A 27,940-nucleotide genomic window follows, 5' to 3' on the forward strand; every position below is an offset into this window, starting at 1 on the left:
AGCGAGCGAGCGGAGCGGGGCGGCGGGGGTGCGTGTGTGCGGAGACCGCGCGGGAACGCGAGCCGCCGGCCCGGGAAGGGTGGGTCGGGGAGCGGCGGCGGCCGCAGGAGGAGCGACCCGGGAACCGGAGGCCGGCCGGGCTGGCGGGCAGGAGCCGCGGGGGGGAGGGCGGAGCGCGGAGGGCGGAGACGGGGCCGCGGAAGGGAGGGGGCCGCGGGGCGCGGCCGCGGGGCGGGGCGCCGGGACCTGGGGAAGATAAGAGCGTGCTCGGGGGAGTGAGGGCGGGAGCGAGGGAGGGGCGGGGGACTTAGAGACCAAAGAGGAGACAAAAGGACGGGGTGGGTGGGAGGGGCATAGACGAGCGGGGTAGGGGAGGGGCGCCGGGGGACGCCTCGCGGGGAGGGGTGTGTGTGTACCGCGGGGGGGCATAGTGTGGGAGGGACTTAGAGAGGGACATGAAGGGACAACATAAGAAGGGAGCGCGGGGGTACGGAGAAAAGGGGGGCGGGAGTGCTCCACCACGCTCGCCACGAAGGCAAAGGGAGGCCGCGAAGGGGAGGCCGCTGGGACTGGCCACACACAGGGACGGGGGTCCTGGGGATGGACAGTCCGCGAGGGAAGGGGATCGGAGCTTCCGCGGTCTCGGGAGGGGAAGGGGGAGCCGACACGGGGAAAGGGGGTGGTGCGGGGACCCGAGGGTGGAGGCGGATGGGCGTGTGTGCAGCGCTGAGGGCAGGGATTTAACGCCGCTGTTCGGGATGACCCAAAGACCACGGTGGGGGCTGCACAGACGGGACGGGGCTACCGATGCAGGAGAACTGCCCAGGGGAAAGTGGGACCTACAAGGGTTAGAGAAGGGTGGCGGGGGCGGCCTCGGACTCGGCAGGAAGGCGCCACCACCGCCCTCTGCCCGTCCCCAGTGTGCCCCGCCCCGTCCGGGGGCCCTAAGGGCAGCGGCCTGGGCCGTGGGGGAGCCGAGCCAGGGCGGAACCATTCGGAACAGAGAGGGGGGCTTGGGGGGAAGGGAGGAGCCAGGGGTCAGAACCCTGTTGGGGGCGGGGGGGCGCCACACCCTGGGAAAAAGGCTTGGGCACATCCAGAATGGACCAATCAGCGAGCAAGGCCAGGGTGGCGTCAAGGGGCAGCTTCGGCCAATGGGAACGGAGAACACTTCGGAGGTTCGGAGGAAGAAAAGAAAAAAAAGCCCCACGAAACAACAATCGAATCCGTTTGGGGGCTTGGAAGGCTGGGAATGGGCGTCGTTTATGGCACGTTCCGGCACCTGCCCTCTCCTTTGAAGGATGGGGTCGCTTGCATCACTCCTGGGTAGTGGGGAGCAAACGGAGCTGAAGAGGGTCCCGGGAAAGTAGACGGGGATTGGCCGTTTACCGGGGACACTTGATTGGGTGCTTCAATTTGGGGGGTGGGTGGGACAGAGGTAGCAGCTTTGTGCTCAAGAGTGCAAGAGAATGTTGTGGTCTCTTAAACGGAGGCAGGAGTGGGCAGGGGTCCCGCATCCCCTATCACTGGCTACTGACTTTAAGTGTCAACCAGCGAGTGGATCGTGGATAATCTCAAGCCAATGGATAACTTAAGCATGCCTTTTGGGCACTGAACACTGCTCAACATACTCATTTCTCTTCCCTTTCCAGAGGATGAGCAATGGTAGGGGGCCACAGGGGACCGCTGGGCAATTCATAGAAATTTATCCTTTGGCTTTTCACTTCAGTTTGATGTGTAACACTAGATACATCGCTCTATTCTGAGAATTTTCTCCCGTGAAGATACTGGGACTAGCTACCATTGAGGTCTAAACATTTTGGAACTGATTTGGAGAGTGGTGTGCTCAGAAGAGAAGGCCGTATCTGTTGGGGGGATTGCAAAAGAAAATTTGGGAGTGGTACAACTTTTGGCCCAGGGATTCCAAATGTCTTGAAAACCCCTGAAACTTTATGTAAAATGCCATACAAATGTGTGTGTGCGCACATTTTTCTGGAGACAGTTCATAACGTTCAGCATATTTTTAGAGGGACCTGTGACACAAAAATGAACCCACTGTGGTCTAAGAATGCTGGGGATGGGACTGAATCTCCAAGGCAGGAGGCAAGGTGCAGTAGTGGTGTCATTTTGGAATTAGGTTTCCCAAATTCCTTGTTAGGAAATTGAGCTGCAGGGGCTCTTTCCATATATTTCTTGCCATCCAGAGGCAGGCCAAGTTCCTCAGAGCTGAGAAGCCCATGTGAACTGTCACATAGCAAAGCAATGCTTGAATAAACTACACTTTCAATCAATGGTGAGGAGTGGGCCCTGAGTTAGGAAGGAAAGGCAGTAGAGGTTTACTTCTGAAATCACATCTACCTTTATCTACAAAATAAGGGTAAAACCTCCTGGTCTTCTTATGAGAAAATAAGTAGAAGGTTATATGCGAGATATTGTAGACAGCAGCCTGTACAAGCCGGGAAGCTCACACACGTGAAAAAAATGGCTGTGGCTAGACTTGTGGGGACAGAACCCAGCTTTGGCACCGTCCTGGTCTTAGGATCAGTCTAGGGCAGAATCCAATTGCAGTTTGTACATCCTCTTTCTAGGTTCAGAGGTTAAAATATACAATATTTTATCATTATTAACCCTGTCTCTTCCAGTTGGCAGTTATCAATGGTGGATCATATCTGATGTGATATATTTGATTACAGACTACAGTGAATTTTCTCCACTTCGATTTAGGACCAACTACATAATCCTTGGTAAGAAAAGGAAGTCCCTGACAAGTGCAACTCGAGAAATGCAATGCTGGAGAATCCAAAGGTGTCTGACTTGAATGAAATGATTCCACTGGGGGACAATGCAACATATACTCCGGGTAAATAGATTAAAAAATGCCTTTATTTTTAAAATGTGGCTCAACTACATGCAATGTACTGAGCCAGTTTTGGAATCCACCCTGTACCAGAGTAAAACTGGACCAAAGGAAGTGAAGTCAGGGCTCCTGGCTGTCACTCCTCCAGCAACTCAATCTACAGAGCTTTTCTTCAGCTGTTTTTTGTGACGTGTGGTGATTCGTTTTGGATTCCTCTGTATGACAGACAGGTCCGACCTTGAGGAAGACCGGTAGCCCACATCCTCTGCTTTTATGGGGTTAATGATATGGCCTGGCTTGGTGACGACCTTGGGAGTAGTCAGCTTTTGGAAAGCCCTCTGGGTGTTCCATGTGGATCCTATGGGGGTCTGGATGGTCCTTTCAAATTGCCAATGGTGGGTAAATGGATATGGAAGCACTCGTACCTGGAAAGGAAGGAGAATGATTTGGTATGAGGCAGGCCTGGGGTGCAGTTATACACTGTACTGACAACTCTCATCAGGTACTATTTTGGTACAGGCCACGGTTCCACATGATGACTGCAACTGAAGAGACTGAGAGGTTAAGGCATCCCATCACTCCCATCTGCTCTTAGGAGTCAAATCTGCTTGATGACATTTGGGAGTAGGGGGGCCTAAGTTGGCTCTGGATCCCCTGTTTATTCAACAATTCAGGGTCTAAAAAAACCAACCTGACACTACTTCTGTCTTTGTTTTTGTTTTCTTTTTTGAGACAGAGTCTCACTCTGTTGCCCAGGCTGGAGTGCAGTGGGGTGATCTCTGCTCACTGCAACCTCTGCCTACCAAGTAGCTGGGATTACAAGTGACACTGTCCCTATCCAGCTACAGGAGCTCCAGGGCTGTTGTCCCAGAGTGAGCTTTCCTATGTAACACTGTGACTGCAAGAATCCAGACCATTTTGTATCCCTGTGGATTTTATAACTTTTCTACCCTCTTTATGCTCTCAGTCTCCTCCTTCCCTCTCTTAGGATTGATGTTTCAAGGAACCCGAATCCTGAACTCTACCAGGCCATTACACTTAGTTTCATCTTTTTTGTTTGTTTGTTTTTGTTTGGGTTTTTTTTTTTTTTTTTTTTTTTTTTTTTTTTGAGATGGAGTCTCGCTGTCGCCCAGGCTGGAGTGCAGTGGTGTGATCTCAGCTCACTGCAAGCTCTGCCTCCTGGGTTCACGCCATTCTCCTGCCTCAGCCTCCTGAGTAGCTGGGACTACAGGTGCCTGCCACCATGCCCGGCTAATATTTTTGAATTTTTTTTTTTAGTAGAGACAGGGTTTCACCGTGTTAGCCAGGATGGTCTCGATCTCCTGACCTCATGATCCGCCCACCTCGGCCTCCCAAAGTGCTGGGATTACAGGCGTGAGCCACCACACCCGGCCCACTTGGCTTCATCTTCTTTTGGCACCACAGAATGTAGAGCTGGAAGGCCCTAGATATTGGCAATGGTCATCTCTGGCCTGAAAATTTGGCTTAGAGGGAGGAAATGATGGACCTAAGTAAATGAGGAGCAGCATTGGAGAACAGAACCCAAAGCTCCTGTTTCCTTGCCTGGTATTCCTCCACCACATTTCTACCTTCAGACATTTAAATAATCTTTCAACACTTCCGCAATGGCCAAAGGAGGAAGACACGTAAGCAGAAAATGGGGATGTAAAAATCAGTAGTCTTTGGCAGGGCACGGTGGCTCACACCTGTAATCCCCGCACTTTGGGAGACCGAGGCAGGCAGATCACTTGAGGTCAGGAGTTCAAGACCAGCCTGTCTAACATGCTGAAACCCCGTCTCTACTAATACAAAAATAAGCTGGGCGTAGTGGCGCATGCCTGTAATCCCAGCTACTCAGGAGGTTGAGACAGGAGAATAGCTTGAACCTGGGAGGTGGAGGTTGCAGTGAGCTGGGATCATGCCACTGCATTCCAGCCTGGGTGACAGAGTGAGACTCCATCTGAAAACAAAACAAAAACAAAAAAAGCAAATCAGTAGTCTCTGGAAACATTCAGTGGAATACTCAAGAGAAGCTAAGCACTATCTGGTGGTCCTGGTAGTAGCGAAGGAAACAAATTCTCTTTAAGTTAAGGGAATGTCTTATTTGGGTTGACGGTTACATCTGTGCTTGTCAACCAGGGCAACAGAAAAAGAGAACACCTGGACAAAGAGAACACCTGGACAAAGTATTCAGTCTCAGAAGTCCCCCCTAGGCACCTTGAAGCACTTTATTCTACTGCATGTTGGAACCTGCAGTAACTTATTAAAAAGATGAAAATCAGGGGAGATTCCTAGAAAACTATTTGTCAGTTTGCCATGACTGCATTAAAAAAACAAATAGACCCCTGGAAGGGAAGGGTCGTCTTTATTGAGCTCTATACTCTACCCATCACCTGGAATCCTGGCCCACTGAAGCACCCTTTCCCCCCTTCCCTTATCGTGTAACTGCCTATTTTCTAGTTATATAGCCTTAATTGGGACTGCAGTAGTTACGTTTCAGTTTCTGCAGTGATTGGTTCACAAAATAAGATAAAAAAGAATGTTACTGAAATGTATATCTTCTTACCTCTGTTCTGTAGCCATTAGTTCCTTATTCCTTCAGAGGGAAAAATGTAACTCATTTCAATATACTGGCTGGGGACAGATGTCAGAATTGAAGGGAACATAAAGGTCATCTAGTCCAATCTCATTCTTGAGTCCCCTTTACATGTACTCATACTCCCAGAGCAGCCTTGAATTCTGTATCTCCTCTAACTTCTACTTTATGTGACTTCATACAGTAACCTTCGATATACTTGAACACCGTAATCACGCTCAAATTTTCTTCTCTTGTAAACATCCCCAGCTCGTTATCATGTGACACAACTTACAATCTTCTCATTCTCCTGAACAAGTACCGGTTTGTCTTCATTTTTCTTAAGCTACAGCTCAAACCTTATAGCCTCTGTTTGAGCATTACCTTGACTCTAAACTTTTTTCCTGGCCAGTAATTAAAACAGCATAGTCTATCTGAGATGATAAATGTAACAGCCATTCAGCAAAAACAATAGATTTGATTCTGTGGTCAAGATCACACGTCCCTCTTGACTACAGATTACTAGAATACTCCTCTCAAGCAAGAAAGTCAGGCAGCTAAAGAACTCTCTAAGTTCTCACCTGATGAGCCGCTGTGTGGATGTTGCGCTTCTCATTAATAATCACATTTGGCAAATTCTTATCTTTTCTTGGAGGACCCTCAGGGGCTTTAATGAGAAACCTGGAAAGCAAAACAGGACATCTGACTAGGAGCATTAAGGACTTAGTCAAAAGGGTAGGGAGGACACCGAAGGGCGATGGGGGAGAACCTAGTGCCCTTTTGACAGACTTTCTTCCGCATTCTTACCGGCGTCTTTTCTTGGCACTGGGCTTTAGGCCCACACCACCCCACTCGCCCCAGCCAGGTAGCGTCAGGTCCACGTCCTTTGGCTTACTAGCCTCCACGGCTTCCCTCTTCTCTTTCAAGAAATCTCTGATGACATCATCCCCAGCAAAAGCTTCCTTTATCATCTGCCTTTGGTTTCTCTCCTCTTCATCTTCCTGGGGAGAAACAAGCGAGAGCTACAGCTTGGCTTATGAGCTGTGGTTCATGGCGAGAACGGTTGAATTTTGGGTCGTGACATTTTAGCGCCCCCTAGAGGGAAGTGCTGAACAATGATGGTCTTGAGATACAAACTAGTGCGCAGCCAATCATGCTCCAGTTTTCTTCCCTCTAGGGTAAGTATCTCTAGCTCATTATCATATGACACAATTTTAAACTTTTGAGTAACGAAGCTGCAGGGTGGAGGAAGGAATGGCCCGTGTTAGCAGCAGGAGCTCTAAGTGGCCAGACTGTAGGCTTCGTCTAGCTTATATCCCTTAAAAGACAGGTGCCAGGATGCTTCACTGAGTTTCAGATTAACTGGGGAGTCTTAGACCATTTGAGATCCCACTGAATAAAACTTTGGCAACAGTTCAATGACTCACCTTCGAGTTGTCCTGCCTGGGATCTGGTCAGAACTCTGAGTTACTCCCTCTTTCCTCTGAGAGCAGTATTAGAGTCACCCCAGAGGAGTTTTGGTGGATCAGGGTTTCGGAAATAGGGGTCTTGACAGCACCCATAGATCTGCATCTATTAAAACATCACTGTTTTAGGACCAGCCTGGCCCTATACTATTCTGGACTTCTCAATTACTGAAATGTGCCCGCAGCGAAACAAAGCTTCATTACTCCTTGTGCAAGGACACTTTCTGAACAATGGCCCACCACCCTGGCTCTGCTCACCAGCTCCTCTATTGTGGGAACTGCCAAAGACTTCACGGAGGGAGACTGTGTGGTTAGGAGGTTCTGTAGGTCGATCATTTGCTCCTTCTTTTTCTTCTTAGGGGCATCAGGGCGATTATTTGGGGTCCTCTCTGACTGCTGCCCTTCTAACACAGGTCTGGAAAGCTCCTTATTTTGAAAACATTCTTCTTTTCCCAGCTCTTCTAGTTCTTCCAGCGTCTGTACTCTCTCTGGCCTCTGTAGCAACAGGGGCTCCTCTTCTTCTGTGGCAGGTTCCTCTCTCTGGACCTGGGGAATAGTCCCCTCTGAACTTGCTTTTTGCTTCCTGGACTGATCATTTTCCTTCAATTTCTGAGATAGTACTCTCAATTCAGACAGCACTTCCTGGCTGCTGGAATCTGGGGGAAAAAGAATGAAAGCTGTCAGAAAAGGCCAGGCACGGTGGCTCACGCCTGTAATCCCAGCACTTTGGGAGGCCGAGGCAGGCAGATCACAAGGTCAGGAGATCGAGACCACGGTGAAACCCTGTCTCTACTAAAAATACAAAAAATTAGCTGGGCATGGTGGCGGGCGCCTGTAGTCCCTGCTACTCAGGAGGCTGAGGCAGGAGAATGGCATAAACCTGGGAGGCGGAGCTTGCAGTGAGCCGAGATCGCGCCACTGCACTCCAGCCTGGGCAACAGAGCGAGACTCTGTCTCAAAAAAAAAAAAAAAAAAAAAAAAAAAGAAAGCTGTGTCAGGAAAAGGAGGTATGTACGTTGTCTGGTTGGTAAGCATTTGTTGAGCACCCACCAAGTGCTAGGTACCACATAAGACATTCTAACGAGGACAAACAGGGAAAAGAAGATTCTGTACATTGAATCTCCTAGAGAGTACACTAATCATAGCAGGCAACGGAGTTTGGTAATTAAAAGTAGCATGTGGCCAGGCGCGGTGGCTCATGCCTGTAATCCCAGCACTTTGGGAAGCCGAGGCGGGCAGATCATGAGGTCAGGAGATCGAGACCTGGCTAACACGGTGAAACCCTGTCTCTACTAAAAATACAAAAAATTATCCAGGCATGGTGGCATGTGCCTGTAGTCTAGCTACTTGGGAGGCTGAGGCAGGAGAATCACTTGAACCAGGTAGGCGGAGGTTGCAGTGAACTGAGATTGCGTCACTGCACTCCAGCCTGGGTGACAGAGCAAGACTCTGTCTCAAAAAAAAAAAAAAAAAAAACGGAGCATGTGCGATGTTGGATATGGTGGCTCACGCCTGTAATGCCAGCACTTTGGGAGGCCGAGTGGGGAGGACTGCTTGAGCCCAGGAGTTCGAGACCAGCCTAAGCAACATAGTGAGAACTCATCTCTACCACCTCCACTCCCCCAACAACAAAAAATTTCCAGGCATGGCAGTGTGCATCTGTAGTTCCAGCTACTTGGGAGGCTAAGCTGGGAGGATCGCTGGAGCCAGAAAGTCAAGGCTGCAGGGAGCTGTGACTGTGCCACTGCATACTAGCCTGGGCAAACAGGGCAAGACCTGTCTCAAAAAAAAAAAAAAAGTAGCATATTGGAAAGCAGACGTCCTGGGTCCTATTCCCAGCTTTGCCAATGATCCACTGTATGACTGGGACTGTGGCTTAAGTTCCTCGTGCAGTAAACCCCACTTGGGAAGATTGCCCCAAGTTCCAAATTTTAAAAAAGGAAGCCACTTTAACAGGTGGCTTCTGAATGCAACTTCATTGTAATTTATGCTTTACTGCTTATAAAAACCTTATCCAGGATTTTCATCTTTTTTTTTTTTTTTTTTTTGAGACGGAGTCTCGCTCTGTCGCCCAGGCTGGAGTGCAGTGGTGCAATCTCGGCTCACTGCAAGCTCCGCCTCCCGCATTCACGTCATTCTCCTGCCTCAGCCTCCTGAGTAGCTGGGACCACAGGTGCCCGCCACCGTGCCCGGCTAATGTTTTGTAGTTTTAGTAGAGACGGGGTTTCACCGTGTTAGCCAGGATGGTCTCGATCTCCTGATCTCGTGATCCACCCATCTCGACCTCCCAAAGTGCTGGGATTACAGGTGTGAGCTACCGCACCCGGCCAGGATTTTCATCTTGACTCAAGAATTTCTACTCCGTATCTTAAAGCAGTATTTCATAATCTGCTGTTGCTGAGTCAAGGGATGAAGTAGCTGCTTTATCCAGTGGATGTAGCTCACACTTCCACTGGCAACATCTGAGCAAATAACACTAGTCTTAAGAGTCTGGAGGGGCTGGCTGGGCACAGTGGCTCACACCTGTAATCCCAGCACTTTGGGAGGCTGAGGTGGGTGAATCACTTGAAGCCAGGAGTTTGAGACCAGCCTGACCAACATGGTGAAACCCCGTCTCTACTAAAAATACAAAAATTAGCTGGGTGTGGTAGCGCATGCCTGTAATCCCAGCTACTTGCGGGCTGAGGCAGGAGGATTGCTTGAACCTGGGAGGTGGAGCTTGCAGTGAGCCAAGGTTGCACCACTGCACTTCAGCCTGGATGACAGACACCTGTCTCAAAAAAAAAAAGAGTCTGGAGGGAAACCTGGCAGTGACATGGTTCTAAACTGGCTTTTTCATTGACTCAAGTTGCCACCATTCCCAAGTTGATCCTGCTCTCTAGCTTTGGCATGAAGCCATTGTAGCTCCTTAGATCTGGCCTTTGGACACATGGATGTTTATTTCTCAAGAATCAGGTTTCCTTGTTCATTTTCATTGGGGTCCGTGACTTTCCAGTATTTTAGGACACTCTTGGAAGGTTTGAGAAAATTTGATTTATTTACTGTCTAAAGAAATGCAAATCTGTCTTTCATCCTTTCATATCACAGTCAGCCGCTCTGCACATTTAGATAGATGGTCAGTTGTTGAGGGGGCTTAAGAGAAAGCCACTAGGGTCCTGTGGCCATATATGGACACCCCAACAATCTCAGCCCACTGTGCTGCTTTCCAAAATTCTCTCAGAAGTGACTGCTTGCAATTATTAATCCCAGAAATATCCAGCCAAAACTATTAAGTAAAGGTCACCACAATACATTCTAAATTATAGCTCTTTTAAAATAAATTTTTGTATGTGGAAACCTGAAAAAAACAAAGGAAAAAAAAAAAAGGAGTCTGGGTGCGGTGGCTCACACTTGTAATCCTAACACTTTGGGAGGCTGAGGTGAGAGGATAGCTTGAGGCCAGGAATTCAAGACCAGCCTGGGCAACAGAGCAAGACCTCAGTCTCTACAAAAACGTAGCTCAGCATGGTGGCACATACATGTAGTCCCAGCTAGTTGGGAGGCTGAGCCAAGAGGATCGCTTGAGCCTGGGAGGTCTTAGGCTGCAGTAAGGTATGACTGTACTACTGTACTCCAGCCTGGATGACAGAGCAAAACCCTGTCTCTTAAACAAAAAAAAGTAGAAAAAAAATAATTTTTTTTTGCCATGTAAAACCAGATTTTTGCCGTCATCTAAATGCATTCCTATGTGGAACCAAACCAGACCTGGTAATTTGTCCAGATAGCCAAGTGATTTCTCAATGTAGGTAGTTTTCCTAGGCAGGCTTTTTAGTGTCCTGGTTTATTGCCAGAAATGGGAACTCTGACCAATCTCACAGGTGCTAACACTGTTAATAAGATCTCTTCAAGATAACAGGTAGAAAATATAAAGTACAAATAGAGCCTGAGCATGGAGTCACAATTCTAATTTGCCATGTAGCCCCGTGGAGTCATTCATTCCGTAAAGTCTCACCCCATGTAGACACACATAAACTAGAATTAAGAAATGCTAAAAATGCCACTCCTACTTAACCGACAAAACCAAAAAATCCGGCAATTAGAAGATGTTTCCTAATGTCTCAAAATTGACCTATCTGTGTCTATAGGTGTGAATGGACTTTCAGATTTGCCATTCTACCATATGTACTTCTCCCTGGTGTGTAGGTACCAGGAACACTAACTCACACCCTAACTTCAAGGATGGTTTAGTTATTATGGCTTTCCGAAGGCTGTAAGCCCCCCAAAACAGAAAATGTGCCTGAACCACGTTGCATGGCCATGCAGATGACTGCTTATTAAATGCCTTCAAAGAAGAGTAGTTATGAATGTAATTTCTCTACAGGGATCCAGTGCATGCACTCTTGCAAGTCCCTAGAGCCTAATCACTATGCAGTTGTGTGTGTGGGTGGACACATTTTTTTTTCTCCCATAGTCTGTCCACAGCACTAGGAATTTCTCCCTTCCATTTGATCACAGCTCACCTTTTGTTTCTTGACTGCCTGCTGGCTCAGCATCCTGGCTGAGCTCAGACCTTTTTCTAAGGGATCGCCTTTCCTCAAATTCTCTCAACAAAATTTCTTCTTCTGCCACTGGTCTGTCTTCTCCCTCACTTTCAGAAACTTCGTGGGCCTCAGGCTCTGGCAGTTGCTCAGGGTCCTCCTGGGTTGCAGCCTCTTTGGTGTCACTGGTACAGCTCCTGAGCATCCAGGGATTCGGCCCATCTGCATTCATCTGCACTTCATTCACTACATCAGGGACAAGGAGTTCTTCCACTTTTTCTTCTGTGCCTCCCTCCTCTTCCTCACTCTCAGAGGCTACCTGGAGTTTCTGTGTTAGTTCTTTGTTCTTGGCCAACTGTTCCTGCATAGCTTGGCGAGCCTGGAGGAAAGAGTCACAGCATGAGAGCCCTGTCATTAGTGACTGCAATAATACCTTTCCTGGTCCATTTCATAAAGCTGCCTCCTCTCGATTTGACTTGGTATTTCTTACTGGTACCTACTGTTTAAACTGCATATACAATGCTGGGTTAATAGCTGTGGTATAAAATGGAAGACAAATTCTTTGTCTTCAAGGAATCAACAGGTGAAGTAAGATTTTAAAAAGCTCCTCTCCCGCTTTGGACTTGCCTTCAATGCTGTTTCCCTTTCATCTCTCCTTTTCCACCTTGTTTCTGGTCATTTTCCTTTCTGCCTTAGAGATTTTTCTGATGCCTTTTTAGATTCCTGGTTTTCCATCCATCCTCATGGCTCTTCCCCAACTTTGCTTCTGCTAGCATCCTCCAATTCCAGATCTTCTCTCACCCCAAGGGTCTCTTACCTCCAGGTCATATTTGGCCATAATTGCCTTTGACTTGGCCCATTTCCCACTGTTTTGGTGCTTAAGGCTCATTCTTTCCTAGAAAGAAAGAACAGAGTGAGATTTAGACCTTTAGTGGCTTCCAAGGAAAGCTGGTTCAAAGGGGTGGGGGTGGGGCAAGAGGTAGTCTCACCATCATTCTGGCCTTTTCAATTTTTTCCAGTTCTTCTAGTGCCGCAGCTGGGTTAACCTTCCGCAGCTGTTCAAACTCTTTTAGGGCTTTCTTGGCCTTCCCTTTCTTCACAACTTTGTGATACCTGTAGGGTAAGAGGGGTAGGAGGGAAGAGTTTAGCAATTTAGCTGAAGCATGGATGTCATAGGCACAAGTGCCCATACTACCCAATGGGTTCCCTAGGCAGGGGGCTGGAACGGGCATCATAGAGCTAGTTGGCTATAGGGAGTCAGTTTGGGACCTGAGAGGACTGGCAGGATTCTTGGTACCCACAGTCCTCAGGGTAGACCTCTGTGGCTCAAAGAGTCTCCTTTGCCTCTATAACTCAAGGGAGGAGTAGAATAAGTTTCTTTTTTTTTTTTTTTTAAGACAGTGTCTCACTCTGTCACCCAGGCTGGAGTGCAGTGATGTGATCTTGGCTCACTGCAACCTCCACCTCCTGGGTTCAAGCGATCCTCCCGCCTCAGCCTCCCAAGTAGCTGGGACTATAGGTGCACATTACCACGCCTGGCTAATTTTTGTATTTTTAGTAGAGATGGGGTTTTGCCATGTTGGCCAGGCTGGTCTTGAATTCCTTACCTCAAGTGATCCACCCACCTCAGCCTCCCAAAGTGCTGGGATTACAGGCATAAGCCACCGTGCCCAGCCAGTTTTACCAGTTGCCCAGGTTGGTCTTGAACTCCTGAGCTCAAGTGATCCATCCATCTTGGCCTCCCAAAGTGCTTGGATTACAAGCATGAGCCACCACATGTGGCCAACAAGTTTCAAACAGGCAAAAAGGCAGGAAGGAAGCCCTATTGGCCTTAACAGCTCTGGAATTCAGAGCTCATTCTGCAGAACCACTCTGTGATGCCTTGGAAGGTAGAGAAAGTAACTGAATAGTCCTCTTTTTGGCAAAACTGTTATGAGGTTGGTTTGTGGGGAACAAAAGGCTAGTCACGCCTGTTTGGGACCTCATCTACATGACTCTAGTTGCCGCATCAAAGGTTCTCTCCAAAGAATTTATGATGAGCCACATGACTTTCTTCTGTGGAACCAAAGGCCAGTTCACAGGGGCCTCCTTACTTTTTACTTTTGATTTTCTTCTCTCTTCGAGCCTTGGCCTCATAGTAGGACTGCAGAGCCCGAGCCCTCTGAAGCTCTGCTCGGCGCATCTTTGCCTACAACAAATGATATTTACAGTGACATCTGGGCCAGAAGACAAATGCTAGGAGAAGCGTGGCATGCCCGGGTGTGAAGGGCCTATGACACACTTACCTCTTCCAGGCTCATAGCTTGGAGAGAGGCCTTTTCCACGGGGGTCAGTAAAGGGTCTGCCACTGGCTGCTTGTTCTTATGGAGGAGGTTGAAAATTTCCTGCTCCAGGGGAGTTCTTGCCTTAAAGAAGCAACAAAACATTCTGAGTCTTAAGCCATGCTCTTACAGCTTTCTCTCTTTACTATGATTATCTAACTTATGACACTATAATTGGAATCATAAGTGGATAGGATTGGCTGTTACAGCAAGAGAAGGGGGTTCCAGTCTTGTTGTCAGCAGTGTAAATAAAGCCTTATTTGATTCTTATATGACAACTTCAGCAGGGAGATGCTGAGGCTACTCTCTAATACTGCTGAGAAGGATCACTGTGTTCAGGTTACCAGTATGTTTTTTCTTTGAGACGGGTCTTGCTGTGTTGCCCAGGCTGGAGTGCAGTGGCGCAATCTCGGCTCATTGCAAGCTCTGCCTCCCGGGTTCACGCCATTTTCCTGCCCCAGCCTCCCGAGTAGCTGGGACTACAGGTGCCTGCCACCACGCCTGGCTAATTTTTTGTATTTCTGGTAGAGACAGGGTTTCACCATGTTAGCCAGGGTGGTCTCGATCTCCTGACCTCATGATCCGCCCGCCTTGGCCTTCCAAAGTGCTGGGATAACAGGCATGAGCCGCTGCGCCCGGCCCAGGTTACCAATATATGTTAAACAGATTTCCATTCTCTTAAGAATCTAGGCACATTGCCCTTGAGTCCCTGTATTGTTATGTATTATTTGAAGCACATAACTATTACTTTATAGTTAGGAATCTCAAATGCATATCATAAGCCTTCTTTTAGAATACTTCTAGAGGGAAGGGGCGGTTATTTTTTTTTTTTTTGAGACAGAGTCTTCCTCTGTCACCCAGGCTGGGGTCCACTGGCACTCCAATCTCAGCTCACTGCAACCTCCACCTCTAGTGCAAGTGATCCTTCTGCCTCAGCCTCCTGAGCAGCTGGGACCACAAGTGAAAGCCACCATGTCTGCTAATGTTTTTTATTTTTTGTAGAGACAAGGTCCTACCATGTTGCCCAGGTTGGTCTTAAACTCCTGGCCTCAAGCAATCCTCCTGCCTTGGCCTCTCAAAGTGCTGGGATTACAGGCGTGAGCCCAGCATGCCCTGTGAGGTTAGATCTTAAGATAAGCATTATTTGCCATTGATGATATACCTAGGAAATAGATCTGCAAATATCTCAGAGGGGAAGCCCAACTTTTTTTGACCATAGCCCACTGCTATAAACCATGCATGTAAGTGTTCTTGGTATCATTAATTACTGATGAAAGAAAATGAGAAAAAACATGACATTTTTTTGGCACAGTCTTCAAATGTAGTTTGTGGTGGGGTGTGTGTCTTAATTTCTTGAGCACAAAAGGATATTGCCTTTAAAAAATATAGGATGGGCATGGTGGCTCAGGCCTGTAATCCCAGCACTTCGGGAGGCTGAGGCAGGAGGATTGCTTGAGCCCACAAGTTTGAGACCAGCCTGGGCAACATGGTGAAACCCCATCTCTATTTATTATGTTAAAAAAAAAAAAAAGAAAAAGGAAAAAGACCTTCATGTAATTAGCCTGTTTCCTGATGGTTCAAATTGAACTCTCCTCATTTTCTAACTTTGGCTCCAATTCCTCAGTTTCCAGTTAATTTTGCATGCTAGGCAGAGTATGTATGAAACGAATGTACTGTAAACCAGTTATTCCACATGCTATCTTGAGGATGGCTAAATAATCAGGCCGATCATGCCACGGTCCACATTCTGGCAAGGCACAAAGACAGCCCTAGGCAACAGAGCTAGTTTCAAACCTCACACACATATTATGTGTGGTTTTCTTCAATAGCCATATACATCATGGTCAGTATTAAACTTACAAATATTTGGATAAATGCATAAACGCACATCATCACATGTTACACGATGCTATTGATTTAACCATAAAACTGTTTTACTGAATAGTAAAGGTACGTGTTCTTCCATTTTTAGTATTTGCAGTAGTGATCAATCACAGGCTGCAAAGTGATTTATACTACAATGCTGTAATGTCCCTTCAATTCAAATCAGTTTACAAACATTTGTTGATTGTAGCTATATTCCAGGCACTTGTGTGGGGTGCTAGGAATACACAATTGATTAAGATAGTTCCTGTCCTCATGGAGCTCACAGCCTTTCAGAGCACAGACATATACAACACAAACAGCATAACATAATGGGTTAAATACATACTGCTACGTTATTCTATAGGGGTAATCACAGAGGAAATCACCATTAAATATTATTAGGAGGTAGGTTAGGCTTGGGGAAGGAAGTGACCTTTTGAATTAGGCTTTGAGGCCTAAGTACAGTTCTGTCAGGAGGAAAAAAAAAAATCCAAACAGATGAGCATAAGCAAAAACACAGACACAGGGAAAGGAGTGGTATGTAATAGAATGTGTTGTCCAACATAGCTAAAATGCTAGGTAATTTTATTTTATTCTGTAAGTGAACAGCCTTTGAAGGATTTTAAGGAGAGCAACAATCAATTTCGTGTTTCAGCAAGAAAATCCTGCTGATTGTGTAGAGGATATATGTAAAGTTCCAAAGGAAAGGTTCGATGAGGGCCTCAATTAGGGCAGTGAAAATGAAAATGAAGAGAAAATAGGAGCCTAAGGGCTATTACAGAGACAGAATTTGCAGGCCTAGGCCCCTGTATAAGCTGGCGGAGAGGGAGATAGTGAAGGGGTCAAGTAGGAATCAAATGACTGAGGGTCCAACCTAAGTGACTGGGGTAGGAAGTTACGCTGTTAACTGAGTTGCAGAATGAAGGGGTATAGGTTTTGGAAGTCTGGGGAAAGGAAATGCGAAGCTTACTTTGGACTGGACTAAGTTTAAGGTGCACATGGGAGACCCAGGTGACTCCTGCTAGTCACATGGAATATAAGACTGGAGCTCCAAAGAAGGGGTTGAGAGTGATAGTCAAGAGTTATGGAATTTTCTTTTTTTTCTTTTTTGTTTGAGACGGGGTCTCGCTTTGTTGCCCAGGCTGGAGTGCAGTGCCGCGATCTTGGCTCACTGCAAACTCCGCCTCCTGGGTTCACGCCATTCTCCTGCCTCAGCCTCTCGAGCAGCTGGGACTACAGGCACCCGCCACCACGCCCGGCTAATTTTTTGTATTTTTAGTAGAGCCGGGGTTTCACCGTGTTAACCAGGATGGTCTCGATCCCCTGACCTCGTGATCTGCCCGCCTTGGCCTCCCAAAGTGGTGGGATTACAGGTGTGAGCCACCGCACCCAGCCAAGGTATGGAATTTTCACGCCTGTAATCCCAGCACTCTGGGTCAGGAAATCGAGACCATCTTGGCTAACACGGTGAAACCCCATCTCTACTAAAAACTACAAAAAATTAGCTGGGCGTGGTGGCGAGACTCCATCTCAAAAAACAAACAAACAAACAAACAAACAAAAGTATGGAATTTACAGAGCAAGCATAAAAAGGACTAAGGAAAGCCAGAGAGAGTAAATACCCAGAGTGTATCACAGAAGCTAGAGGGGAGAGATTTTTAGAATGAAATGTGCTAATGGTGTCAAATACGCTGAAGACTAAGAGGGCTTGGGATCTGGCAATTCGGAGGCCCCTCACTAATGCCTTTTGAGAGAAGTTATAGTGGGGCAGTAGGGGAAGAAGGTGAGGGAGAGGAGGCAGCAGTGGAGACAGACCAGCTCTTCCCCAAACACATTCCTTATCAGATAACAAGATTTGCTTCTCCTGTTAAAAGCTTAAAATTCAATTTATTGAAATTTTAATAAAATCAGTTTGTATACCCTAAGTTAAATTAAATCCAACAGGTGTCTTCACCATTGTTTCATAGCCTTTATTTTTATTTTTTGAGACAGAGTCTCACTCTGTTGCCCAGGCTGGAGTGCAGAGGCACAATCTTGGCTCACTGCAACCTCCACCTCCTGGGTTCAAGTGATTCTGGTGCCTCAGCCTCCGGAGTAGCTGGGATTACAGGTATAAGCCACCATGTCCAGCTAATTTTTGTATATTTTTTTAGTAGAGACAGGGTTTTGCCATGTTGGCCAGGCTGGTCTCGAGCTCCTAACCCAGGTGATTCACCCACCTCAGCCTTCCAAAGTGCTGGGATTATAGGCGTGAGCCACCACGTCCAACCGGCCTGTTTCACAGCCTTTAAAATGCTAAAGCATGTTGTGACTCTCCAATCTCCAGGAGGGGCATGCAGCATTTTCTAGCAATGCCTCCTCTCCTCTTGTGAGGGCATACTGAGAGACTAAGGTTTCAAGGAGAATACCTTGGTAAATAGTGGTGTACACAGAGAATAGTGAGGAGAGGGGTGAAAGAAGTTACCTTACAGCATTTCTAGCACTTTGCAGTTTACAATTGCCTTCTCATGCAATATTCCGCTTAATTATTTGCAGCTAAACAAAATTTTAGGAAGCTGAACCAAAACTATAGTACAGACTTTCAATTTTCTTTTTTTTTTTTTTTGCAGGCTGGAGTGCAGTGGTGTGATCTCGGCTCGTTGCAACTTCCGCCTCCTGGCTTCAAGAAATTCCCCTGCCTCAGCCTCCTCAGCAGCTGAGACTACAGGCATGTGCTACCATGCCTGGCTCTTTTATGTATTTTTAGTAAAGATGAGGTTTCACTATGTTGGCCAGGCTGGTCTTGAACTCCTGACCTCAGGTGATCCACCTGCTTCAGCCTCCCAAAGTGCTTGGATTACAGGCGTGAGCCACCGTGCCCAGCCTGAGACTTGATATTCAATCTCTAGAAACCCTAATACAGCATATACTAGTTGTTGGTACTTTGCACTGTAAGTTGTAAGGAGAGACCTAGGAGTTGCTAGCCACAAAGCACCCTCTGAACTAAGCACTTCCTTATTTCTCTGTGCCCTACTAGCATAATTTCTCAAAAGTCAGTCTTAGAATGAATGAATGGCATGGCATATTCAATGTATAACATCTGAGCCTCACTCTATCTTGAAGAGGTTGTGCTATTCTTAGTGTAACCTCCTCCACTACCATCTAGTTTTTATTTTTTATTTATTTATGTATATATTTTGAGATGGAGTCTTGTTCTGTTGCCCAGGCTGGAGTGCAGTGGCACGATCTCGGCTCACTGCAACCTCCGCCTCTGAGGTTCAAGTGATCCTCCTGCCTCAGCCCCCCTAGTAGCTGGGATTACAGGCACACACCACCATGCCCCGCTAATTTTTGTATTTTTAGTAGAGATGGGGTTTCGCCATGTTGGCCGGGATGGTCTCAAACGCCTGACCTCAGGTGATCCACCCGCCTTGGCCTCCCAAAGTGCTGGGATTACAGGCGTGAGCCACCACGCCCGGCCCCATCTCGTTTTTAATAACAAACTTGGCATTTTCCTGCTATCTCCAAGATTACACTGTCATTTGGAAAAAGCAAGGTGGAGGACAGTGTGTAGTAGCATGCTACCATTCTTTTTATTTAAAAAGGAGGTAAACGTGAATATAAAAATGAAACTCAACAACAACAACAGCAAACTTATGCAAGTGGTGAGTATGGGGGTAAAAATGATCAGATGGGGCAGAGGGTGGAGTCAAACTTTTCACTACATATCTTCTATGCTTTTTTATTTTTGAATCCTACAAATTGTATTACCTCTGATTTTTTTTTTTTCTAAAGTCTCCCTTCATCCTGCAGCCACACTTTAAACCTGATCTCTTTTTCATGTAGAAAAGGAAGCCTCCTAGAAAGAGAATGGTAGTGACTTCAGCAAAAACATCAGAAACAGCTTATCCCCATAATAAGCAACTACTCGCTCAATTTCTAGCTATTGTGGCAAGCAATGTTTACTTTGATTAGCTTTAATTAGCTCAACTTCCCAACACCTAAGAAACTACTATTCTTGGGTTTTTGGAAAGTAAAGAGGAGAAGCACAAAGAGGGCATCTATTTAAGATTAATCAGCCCATTATAGACTATAGACTCCATACCAATGGTGTATTGGAAAAGTAGGCTAGCTGTTCTAAAGCAGCTATTCAGACTAAAAACCGAGACTTTAGGGACCAACATAGGATTTCCAACTTCTAATTTTGCCAAGAGCATAACTACCATTTCATCCCCAATCCCATCATTTACTACCACCATCATTTCATAGAAGAAAAGACATTTCAACACCACTAAAATAGAAAGAATAACCTCATAATAAAAAAGAACTGGCAACATTACACCCACCAAACAAATATACTTACAATTATCCTTTTGTTTTAGACAAAAACTTTGTTAGGGGTGTTTGGGAAACCCAGCTCTAAACCCCTGCCCTGCAGCTCAGAGTCATAATAAGTTACCTGCTGAAGTTCTAGTCATTGCCAGCAACACATATTTTAATGTGGTATTCATTCCTGTACAAGCAAACTTTGGCTTCTGTTGTTCACATATCCTCACTAAGGCATCATTAATACTACCGAGTTCCTGATTTCCCTAGGATCAGAATGTGGCTTTAAATGCTTTTAAAAAACTGGAGTAAAAGAAAGAAAACATTATTATGTTCCCGCTATAAGGGCAATCACATGGTTTAACACAAAAACATGGAAATAGCCAAGTACTGTATACTACAAGCAGATGAAAAGTGACACAGAGACTGGGCGTGTTGGCTCATCATTCCTGTAATCACAAAACTTTTGGGAGACTGAGGTGGGCGGGTCATTTGAGGTCAGGAGTTTGAGATCAGCCTGGCCAACATGGCGAAACCCTGTATCTACTAAAAATCCCCCCAAAAATTTAGCTGGGTGTGTTGGTGCGTGCCAGTAATCCTAGCTACTTGGGAGGCTAAGGCAGGAGAATCGCTTGAACCTAGGAGGCGGAGGTTGCAGTGAGCTGAGATCGTGCCACCGCACTCCAACCTGGGTGACGGAGCGAGACCCTGTCTCAAGAAAAAAAAAAAAAGTGATCACAGAGCTATTGTGACTGACATGTCAGTCACATGACTGACAATGACTATGGGCAATCCCTTCTTTCTGAGCACTAAGCTAAAATGACTTATGCTGGGGTTTAGCTTAACATGTCCAATCAAATCAATTGCAGGCTCTGAAATCTCCAACTTATAAAATCTCACCTTTCAATGAAGTTCAGTTTCATTTTGTTGTACTCACCTTCCAGCCACTGAGCACATGTTCAATGGGAGCAATGGCTGGCTCCTCCTTCTCCAGCGGAAAAACCAGCTGCTCTGCCTGCCGGTTCTTCAGGACGACAGGGTCCCATTTGGAGAGGACTTTTGCGGTTTTATTGAATGCTACTTCTCTGTGGATCTGAAGCAGACAAAGTATGTAAAAGGAAAGAGCCACAAGATTAAAGCATCAAACCCAAAGGACTAACAAGAAATTAGGAAACAACGTTTCTTAGCCCACGAAAGAATCAGGATGCTAGAGGTTACTGCTTGCTTCTCAGGACTGCAATTTCTCCTAGATTATTATTATTTAGATGGAGTTTCACTTGTGTCGCCCAGGCCGGAGAGCAATGGTACGATCTCGGCTCACTGCAACCTCTACCTCCTGGTTCAAGCGATTCCCCTGCCTCAGCCTCCCAAGTAGCTGGGATTACAGGCATGTGCCACCACACCAGGCTAATTTTGCATTTTTAGTAGAGACGGGGTTTCACCATGCTGGCCAGGCTGATCTCGAACTCTTGACCTCAGGTGATCCGCCTGCCTCGGCTTCCCAAAGTGCTGGGATTACAGACGTGAGCCACTGCGCCTGGCACTCCTAGATTATTTTTAATCTTATCCATAGTGGGGAAATCACAGCTCCCCCTTCTCCCATTTTTCAGGTTTTTCCCTTCTTTCTATTACCCTATTTTCCCTTGTCAACACAATTTCTTTCCCTTAATAGACCACCTTCTCTATAGCTTACCCGTTCAATCTCTTCTTTGTTCAGAGGTAACTCCACTGTCTTCTTTGATTTGACTCTATTCAGTTGCTTTTTCACAGTGGCCAAAGAAGATGAAGTTTTAACAGGCTCAAGCAGATCTGCAAGGACCAGCTTTTCTCCTGATCCTGTAGAAAGGTCAAACTTTCTAGTCAGACCAAGAAGTGAGGCAAGATCTCAATATAATGTAGGCAGAAGCCTCAGTAGAAAATGCCAGTAGATGGCAAATGTGCAGAGAAGCAGGAATAATTCTCTTACTTCAATTGCCTATTTCTAGCCATGCCAACACTATCACTCTACATTTATCCCCAAACGTGTTAGGGGGTAGAAGATAGGGGAAAATGTTTATTCAAAACTCATTTTCTTTTCTCCTGGTGCTTCTACTCTTGCCCTATTGCAATTCATTCTTCACATAACAGCCAAAAATAAAAACAACCAAAGTGGTATTTCTTTTGTTTGTTTTGAGACAGGGTTTCACTCTGTCACTTAGGCTGGAGAGCAGTGATGCCATCTCTGCCTCCCAGGCTCAGGCAATCCTCCCACTTCAGCCTCCCAAGTAGCTGGCACTATAGGCATGTGCCACCACGCATGGCTAATTTTTTGCATCTTTTTTTGTAGAGATAGGGTTGTGCCATGTTGCCCAGGCCAGCCTCAAACTGCTGGGCTGAAGCAGTCTGCCCACCTCGGCCTCCCAAAATGCTGGAGATTACAGGTGTAAACCACTGCACCCAGCCCAAAATGATCTTTTGCAAATATAAACCACAGCATGTCATGACGCTGCTGAAAATCCTCCAGTGACTCCCCATTATACTTTGAATCTCATCTACCTAAACGACACGGTCCTATGAGATCTAATCCCCATCTGCCTCTCTAACCTCATGTCACCCCCCACCCTCCACCATGCTCTTGTCACAGGGTCCTCTTTCCCATTCTTCAACATGCTGTGCATGTTTCTACCTTAGAGCCTTTGTGCTAGCTGTTCCCTGGCCTGAAATACTTTCCCTAATCTTTGCATGGTTCACTTGACTTGTCATTCAGATCTCAGCTTCAATTTTGCCTCTTCAGGGGCCTTTCATGACCAACCAATCTAAAGTAGCCACTTAGTCGCTTTATTGCATCATCCTCTCTTATTGTCTCCCTTTATTAGAAAGTAAGCCCCAGGAGCTCACATCTTATTCGCTACTGTGGCCTTGGTATCTACAACACTTCCTGATACTGCTACCTAGTAGAAACACAATAAATATCCGCTGAATGAGTATGCTTGGAATACATTGTTATTTGCCCTAGGAGGCTACACCAGTGATTACTACGAATGCAAAACCCATTCTAGCTGCCTAAGTTGTGAACAGGGTGAAAAAGATTTGGCATCTAGACTCAGTATTAGGATAAAATCCCACGGCTGCCACTTATTAGAGCATGTATTCTGAACAGGGGCAATTTTTACCACCCCCCCCACCCCAGGGTGAAAATTGGTTCTTTCTGGAGGAGTATGAAAAGAATCTTAGATATTACAATGTTTTGTGTCCCTCCAAGGCTCAACTCTGTCCAACAAACTCTTATTCCTTAGGACTTGATTTCCTGGGGAAGGGGCATAGTGGGAGGGATACAATGAGGAAAAAATGTCTTAAAAGGCTCCTCTCAGGGGAGCAGTAAAAAAGCAAAGGTTGAAAAACACTGTACTAGGCAAAGGCCCTTGAACAAGTAACTTGACTTCTCTGAGCTCTGGCTGAAGAGAACATTTGCCTGTCTCCTAACTCAAAGCATTGTTAAGAGAACTGAAATTAAAATGAAATTGTACAAATATGAATTATGACTAAGTTACTAAGAGGCAGCTGTCTTCATTCATGTCCCTCTATCCTAGAAGTATCTCATCAAACTCGGTAGCATATCTTGACCACAGCCTTCTAGGCTTTGAGAGATGGAAGAAACTGAAGGGCATCTGACTATACTTCTTCACCCACTCTCCCAGGTATTTATGGTATGAGTCATTAACCACATCAAAAACAGTTCCTGGGAGGTGAGGTGAACACTATGCCCTTGGAACCCCACAAGTTTCATGCATGGGTATCTTCTTTTGTTCAACTTACCTTCAGAACTGACATTGAACTCTGACACCTTCAGACTAGCCTCAGACCTCTCAGCCAATTTCCGCCTGAAATTAGGCAAAACGATATAATAGGAATGGATAAATTTTATGGGGGCTTAGGGGTGGGAGAGACAAACACTTCTCTCTTCATACAGGGCTTTGGTTTCTTGTATTTCTTCTAGGGTCAGGTTTTGTCATGATGCAGCAAGGAGATCTGTTCCTAACTTGGACTTGGTTATCTAACCCTCATCTCTTCTCTTTATTACAAGGTAAGCATAGTGGAAAACATATTGGACTTAGATTAAACACACCTGAACCTATAACATATTAGCCAGCTGACCTTGGGGGTAAGTCAATTTACTTCTCTAATGGGGTTAAGTAATGCCTACTCAATGCTTTAAAAGATTTTCATTGTGGAATAAGACTGCAAATGCTTACAGTAATAGCACTAAGACTAGTAATAGCTAACAATTACATAATGCTTACTATATGCTAGGCACTGGTATTAAGGTCTTTACATGAAGCACTCAATAAATATTAGCTGCAGAGAAATCTCATGGAATCAACTATGTAACCTGCCGTAACTGACAGGAACGTTACCTATTCTTTCCATCAAGGGAACTGATTGCTTCCAGAAGCTTTTGATGCTCTCTCTCTCCATCATTGTCCCCCTAAGACACAGAAAAGGAAAAACCATCACGATGAGGGGGAGGGAAAAGACAACATGGAAATTGAGTCTCACATAAAATCTCTTGCTCTTTATTTATTTATTTATGAGACAGAGTCTCGCTCTGTGGTCCAGGCTGGAGTGCAGTGACATGATCTCAGCTCATTGCAAGCTCCACCCCCGGGTTCATGCCAATCTCTTGCCTCAGCCTCCTGAGTAGCTGGGACTACAGGCGCCCGCCACTACACCTGGCTAATTTTTTGTATTTTTAGTAGAGATGGGGTTTCACTGTGTTAGCCAGGATGGTCTCGATCTCCTGACCTTGTGATTTGCCTGCCTTGGCCTCCCAAAGTGTTGAGATTACAGGCGTGAGCCACCACGCCCGGCCAAATCTCTTGTTCTTTTGGTCAGTAGAGAACTGGGGAATTGGAAGAGGTCTGGTGTGCAAGCATTCCAGCTCAAACTAAAAGGGAGCTAATGTCATGTGTCTGTCCTAACTTGCTTCTAGACAAAAAGGGCTTAAAATGGTGTTTCTGTATAAAATATATAGTATGATCTAACATGGAAACCCTGACATATAGTGTAAGTCATAGCCAGTTACAAAGTTGGCTTTTTTTTCTTTGAGACAGAGTCTCGCTCTGTTGCCCAGGAAGGAGTGCAGTGGTGTGATCTCAGCTCACTGCAACCTCCACCTCCTGGAAGTGATTCTCTTGCCCCAGCCACTGGAATAGCTAGGATTACAGGCAAGTGCCACCACACCCAACTAATTTTTGTATTTTTAGTAAAGATGGGGTTTCACCATGTTGGCCAGGCTGGTCTTGAACTCCTGGCCTCCAGTCATCCACCCGCCTTGGCCTCCCAAAGTGCTGGGATTACAGGTGTGAGCCACCACACCCGGCCTCCAAGTTAAGTTGGCTTTTCCTACGAAGAACACGACAAGCAGAAAAAAATAGACAAAAAAAAAACACCCTCCTTGTTATTAAAATAGATGTGTTGTGTGCCCCCAACCCAAGGGAAAAAAAAAAGTGTTTTTTTGTAAAGGAAATAAAGAATTGGAATTCTTATAGCATCTGTTGGAGATCCAGCCTAAAATACATATGCATATTTCAGTCAGATAATTAAATAACGCTCTATAGAAATCCAAACTTGGGAAATCATATCATATGAGGACCATGTGTTTCAGTCTTTTTTTTTTTTTTTTTTTTGAGACGGAGTCTTGCTCTATTGCCCAGACTGGAGTGCAGTGGCGTGATCTTGGCTTACTGCAACCTCCACCTCCTGGGTTCAATAGTAGCTGGGATTATAGGCACACACCACCACACCCAGCTAATTTTTGTATTTTTAGTAGACACAGGGTTTTGCCGTGTTGGCCAGGCTGGTCTTGAACTCCTGACCTCAGGTTATCTCCCTGCCTTAGCCTCCCAAAGTGCTGGGATTACAGGCGTGAGCCACCAGCCGGGCCTGTTTTGGTTGGTTTTATAAATTATACTTATGCAACTTGCGGGTAGTGAGTGTAACTTAGTTTCCAAATCCTTATAGCACTTAATATGATACAGTAACTTATATATGAAACACTAACCATTTGTAATTAATTTGAGAGACCTGAACAAATACATAGAATATTGTCACACCTTTCCATTCCAGGAATGTGCTCTCTACCCTAATTTTGAAGGCAGTTTAGCAATTGTCACCCACCTCATCTTCACTCCCACTCAAGAGGTAGTCTTTTGGCAAATCTACTAGTTCTTCCTGTTGGCTCAAAGCCAGAAGGCTGTTAAAAGAGGCAACAAAGAAATGTGAATGCAATATACCCATGTAACAAACCTGTATATGTATCCCTTAATTATAATAAAAGTTGAAATTTAATAGAGAAATATTGTTATTTGAAGCAATGTCTAATCTATTAAAACAATCTCGTAAACATTGTAACTTCAACACAGAATAGCCCTATCCCTCAGAAGATATATAAAGCAGCATGAACGCCTTTGAAAACTTGTCAAGACGTGAAATTTAGACTGATGTCAGGCATCACCTCCAGGAATGATGCCTGACTCAAAACTGCATGTAAAAGAGCTAACACTTTTCAGTGATTGGCACAACATTTCCTATGACCTATGGGAAGCTGTAAAAATGTCAGACCCTAGAATAATATGGCCAAAGACGCTGTTGCTAGCCCTGGAGGCAAGGCAGTTTCACGATTAATATTTCTAAGCATCCTCCACATGTTTGACTCTTTGATAGGCAGCCTGATCAAAAGTGTCATCTTGATCACTTGTTCCCAGGAATGGAGAAACAGGTCGAAAGCAGCTGAGTAAGCCATTTTCCCTGGGGCCTGCTTAGCAAAGTAGGTGCTTAACTAAGGAGACTGGTACCCACAAATTACAAAATTTACCGTTACTTAACAGCATATATTATTAGTATTTGCAAAGCCAACATTCCTAAACGGACTACATTTAGTTCCGGGGGCGGGGAGGGGAGGCACAAAACATCATAGGAGCCAAAACGTGGCGATGACTCCAGTCAGCAAAGCTTTCGAAGATTCGGGGAGTTTATAACGCCTGCACTGCCTGCGCAGAGGATTAAATCGGGCCGCGGCAGAGGCAGAAAAAGGGGTCACGTGACGAGGAATGTGAAACATAGTAAAAGAGCTGGGGAGGCAGAAACAGCATCAGGACCAACAGGGATGCGGCTATACAGCTGAGGAGCGGAGTAAGTGAATTAAATTAAAAGGGCTTTAAAGGCTGGATCGCGGAAAACAGGAACAAGTGGCCAGCTCTTGAGGGGAACCACTGCCATCTGTTAAAAGGGGGCGCCCATTTCCCAAAAGCTGGGGAACCCGGCCCCCAACGAGACCCAGAATCCCCACTCCCCTCGTTGCCCTTCACCTCTCTGCAAGCCGGTTCGCAGTCATTTCAGCAGCCAGCTTCTCTCACATGGACCAAGAACGGAAGCCGAAGGAAAGCAATTTCCGTGCCGGCCGCAAAGCAATTTCTGTTTCCGTCAATCGCTCGCGACGTACACGTCAGTTCCGTTGCGTACAAGGCGTGTGAGAAGCAGGAGCCGTGTAGGGAGGGGCCTGCGTAAAACGGCGAGGCTGGAGATGAAACGGCTGTCAGCGGGTGGGGCTTTCTTTTCTCCACCCACCCCGTATTTCTCTGGTGCGCCGGTGTCTGTCCTCCTGGTCCCTGGTTTCCACGCGGCCCAGGGTGGGTTAGCTTAGGGCGAAGGTACTGCGCTGTTAGGGACTGAGCCCGCGCCTTCATTCGTCCCTACATAATCCAGAAGGAAAGACTCCAGCGCCCGTCCTTGTGCGACAGCGTCCTGCAAGCCGGCCACCAGCCAGCTCGGGGGTTTATTGAATGCCCATTAAGTGGCCAGATTGTGCCGGGCCCCGGAGATCCGATGGTGAACAAAACAAGTTTCCTTCCATTTAAGGAAAAATATCTTTTGATCCCTTGTAATTGCAGCTCTGTTCTTCATTTCCTGAGTCAAAATATTTTATCCAAGAATGGGCCGTCAGTAGCTACGCTTCCTCACCTCCTATCAACTTTAAAAAAATTATTTTAAACAAC

The 27,940-nt window shown here is 46.1% G+C and overlaps 1 protein-coding gene across 1 annotated transcript; it reads right to left on the bottom strand.

Annotated features, from left to right (window-relative positions):
* Window positions 1-2,865: 2,865 nt before the first annotated feature.
* On the bottom strand, window positions 2,866-27,393 carry LOC105468462 (UTP14A small subunit processome component). Its single transcript, XM_071089176.1, has 15 exons — window positions 27,254-27,393; window positions 26,064-26,139; window positions 24,302-24,372; window positions 23,703-23,767; window positions 21,601-21,743; window positions 20,845-21,000; window positions 13,701-13,820; window positions 13,509-13,603; window positions 12,405-12,528; window positions 12,233-12,310; window positions 11,398-11,794; window positions 7,157-7,554; window positions 6,240-6,433; window positions 6,014-6,113; window positions 2,866-3,282 (listed from the first exon to the last, which is right to left on the bottom strand). Exons 1-15 carry the CDS (start codon window positions 27,277-27,279, stop codon window positions 3,010-3,012), a joined length of 2,316 nt encoding a protein of 771 aa, XP_070945277.1. The 5' UTR covers window positions 27,280-27,393; the 3' UTR covers window positions 2,866-3,009.
* Between the last annotated feature and the right edge of the window lie 547 nt (window positions 27,394-27,940).

Source organism: Macaca nemestrina, chromosome X, assembly GCF_043159975.1.
Source record: "Macaca nemestrina isolate mMacNem1 chromosome X, mMacNem.hap1, whole genome shotgun sequence".
Taxonomy (NCBI): domain Eukaryota; kingdom Metazoa; phylum Chordata; class Mammalia; order Primates; family Cercopithecidae; genus Macaca; species Macaca nemestrina.

Excerpts from the sequence above, each read along its gene's own strand:
- LOC105468462 (XM_071089176.1), bottom strand. The coding sequence starts at position 27,279 with ATGACTGCGAACCGGCTTGCAGAGAG. Across the intron at positions 26,140-27,253 it reads GCGAACCGGCTTGCAGAGAG|CCTTCTGGCTTTGAGCCAAC; the intron begins GTGAAGGGCAAC and ends CTCTTTTAACAG. Across the intron at positions 21,744-23,702 it reads GTTCAATGTCAGTTCTGAAG|GATCAGGAGAAAAGCTGGTC; the intron begins GTAAGTTGAACA and ends ACCTTTCTACAG.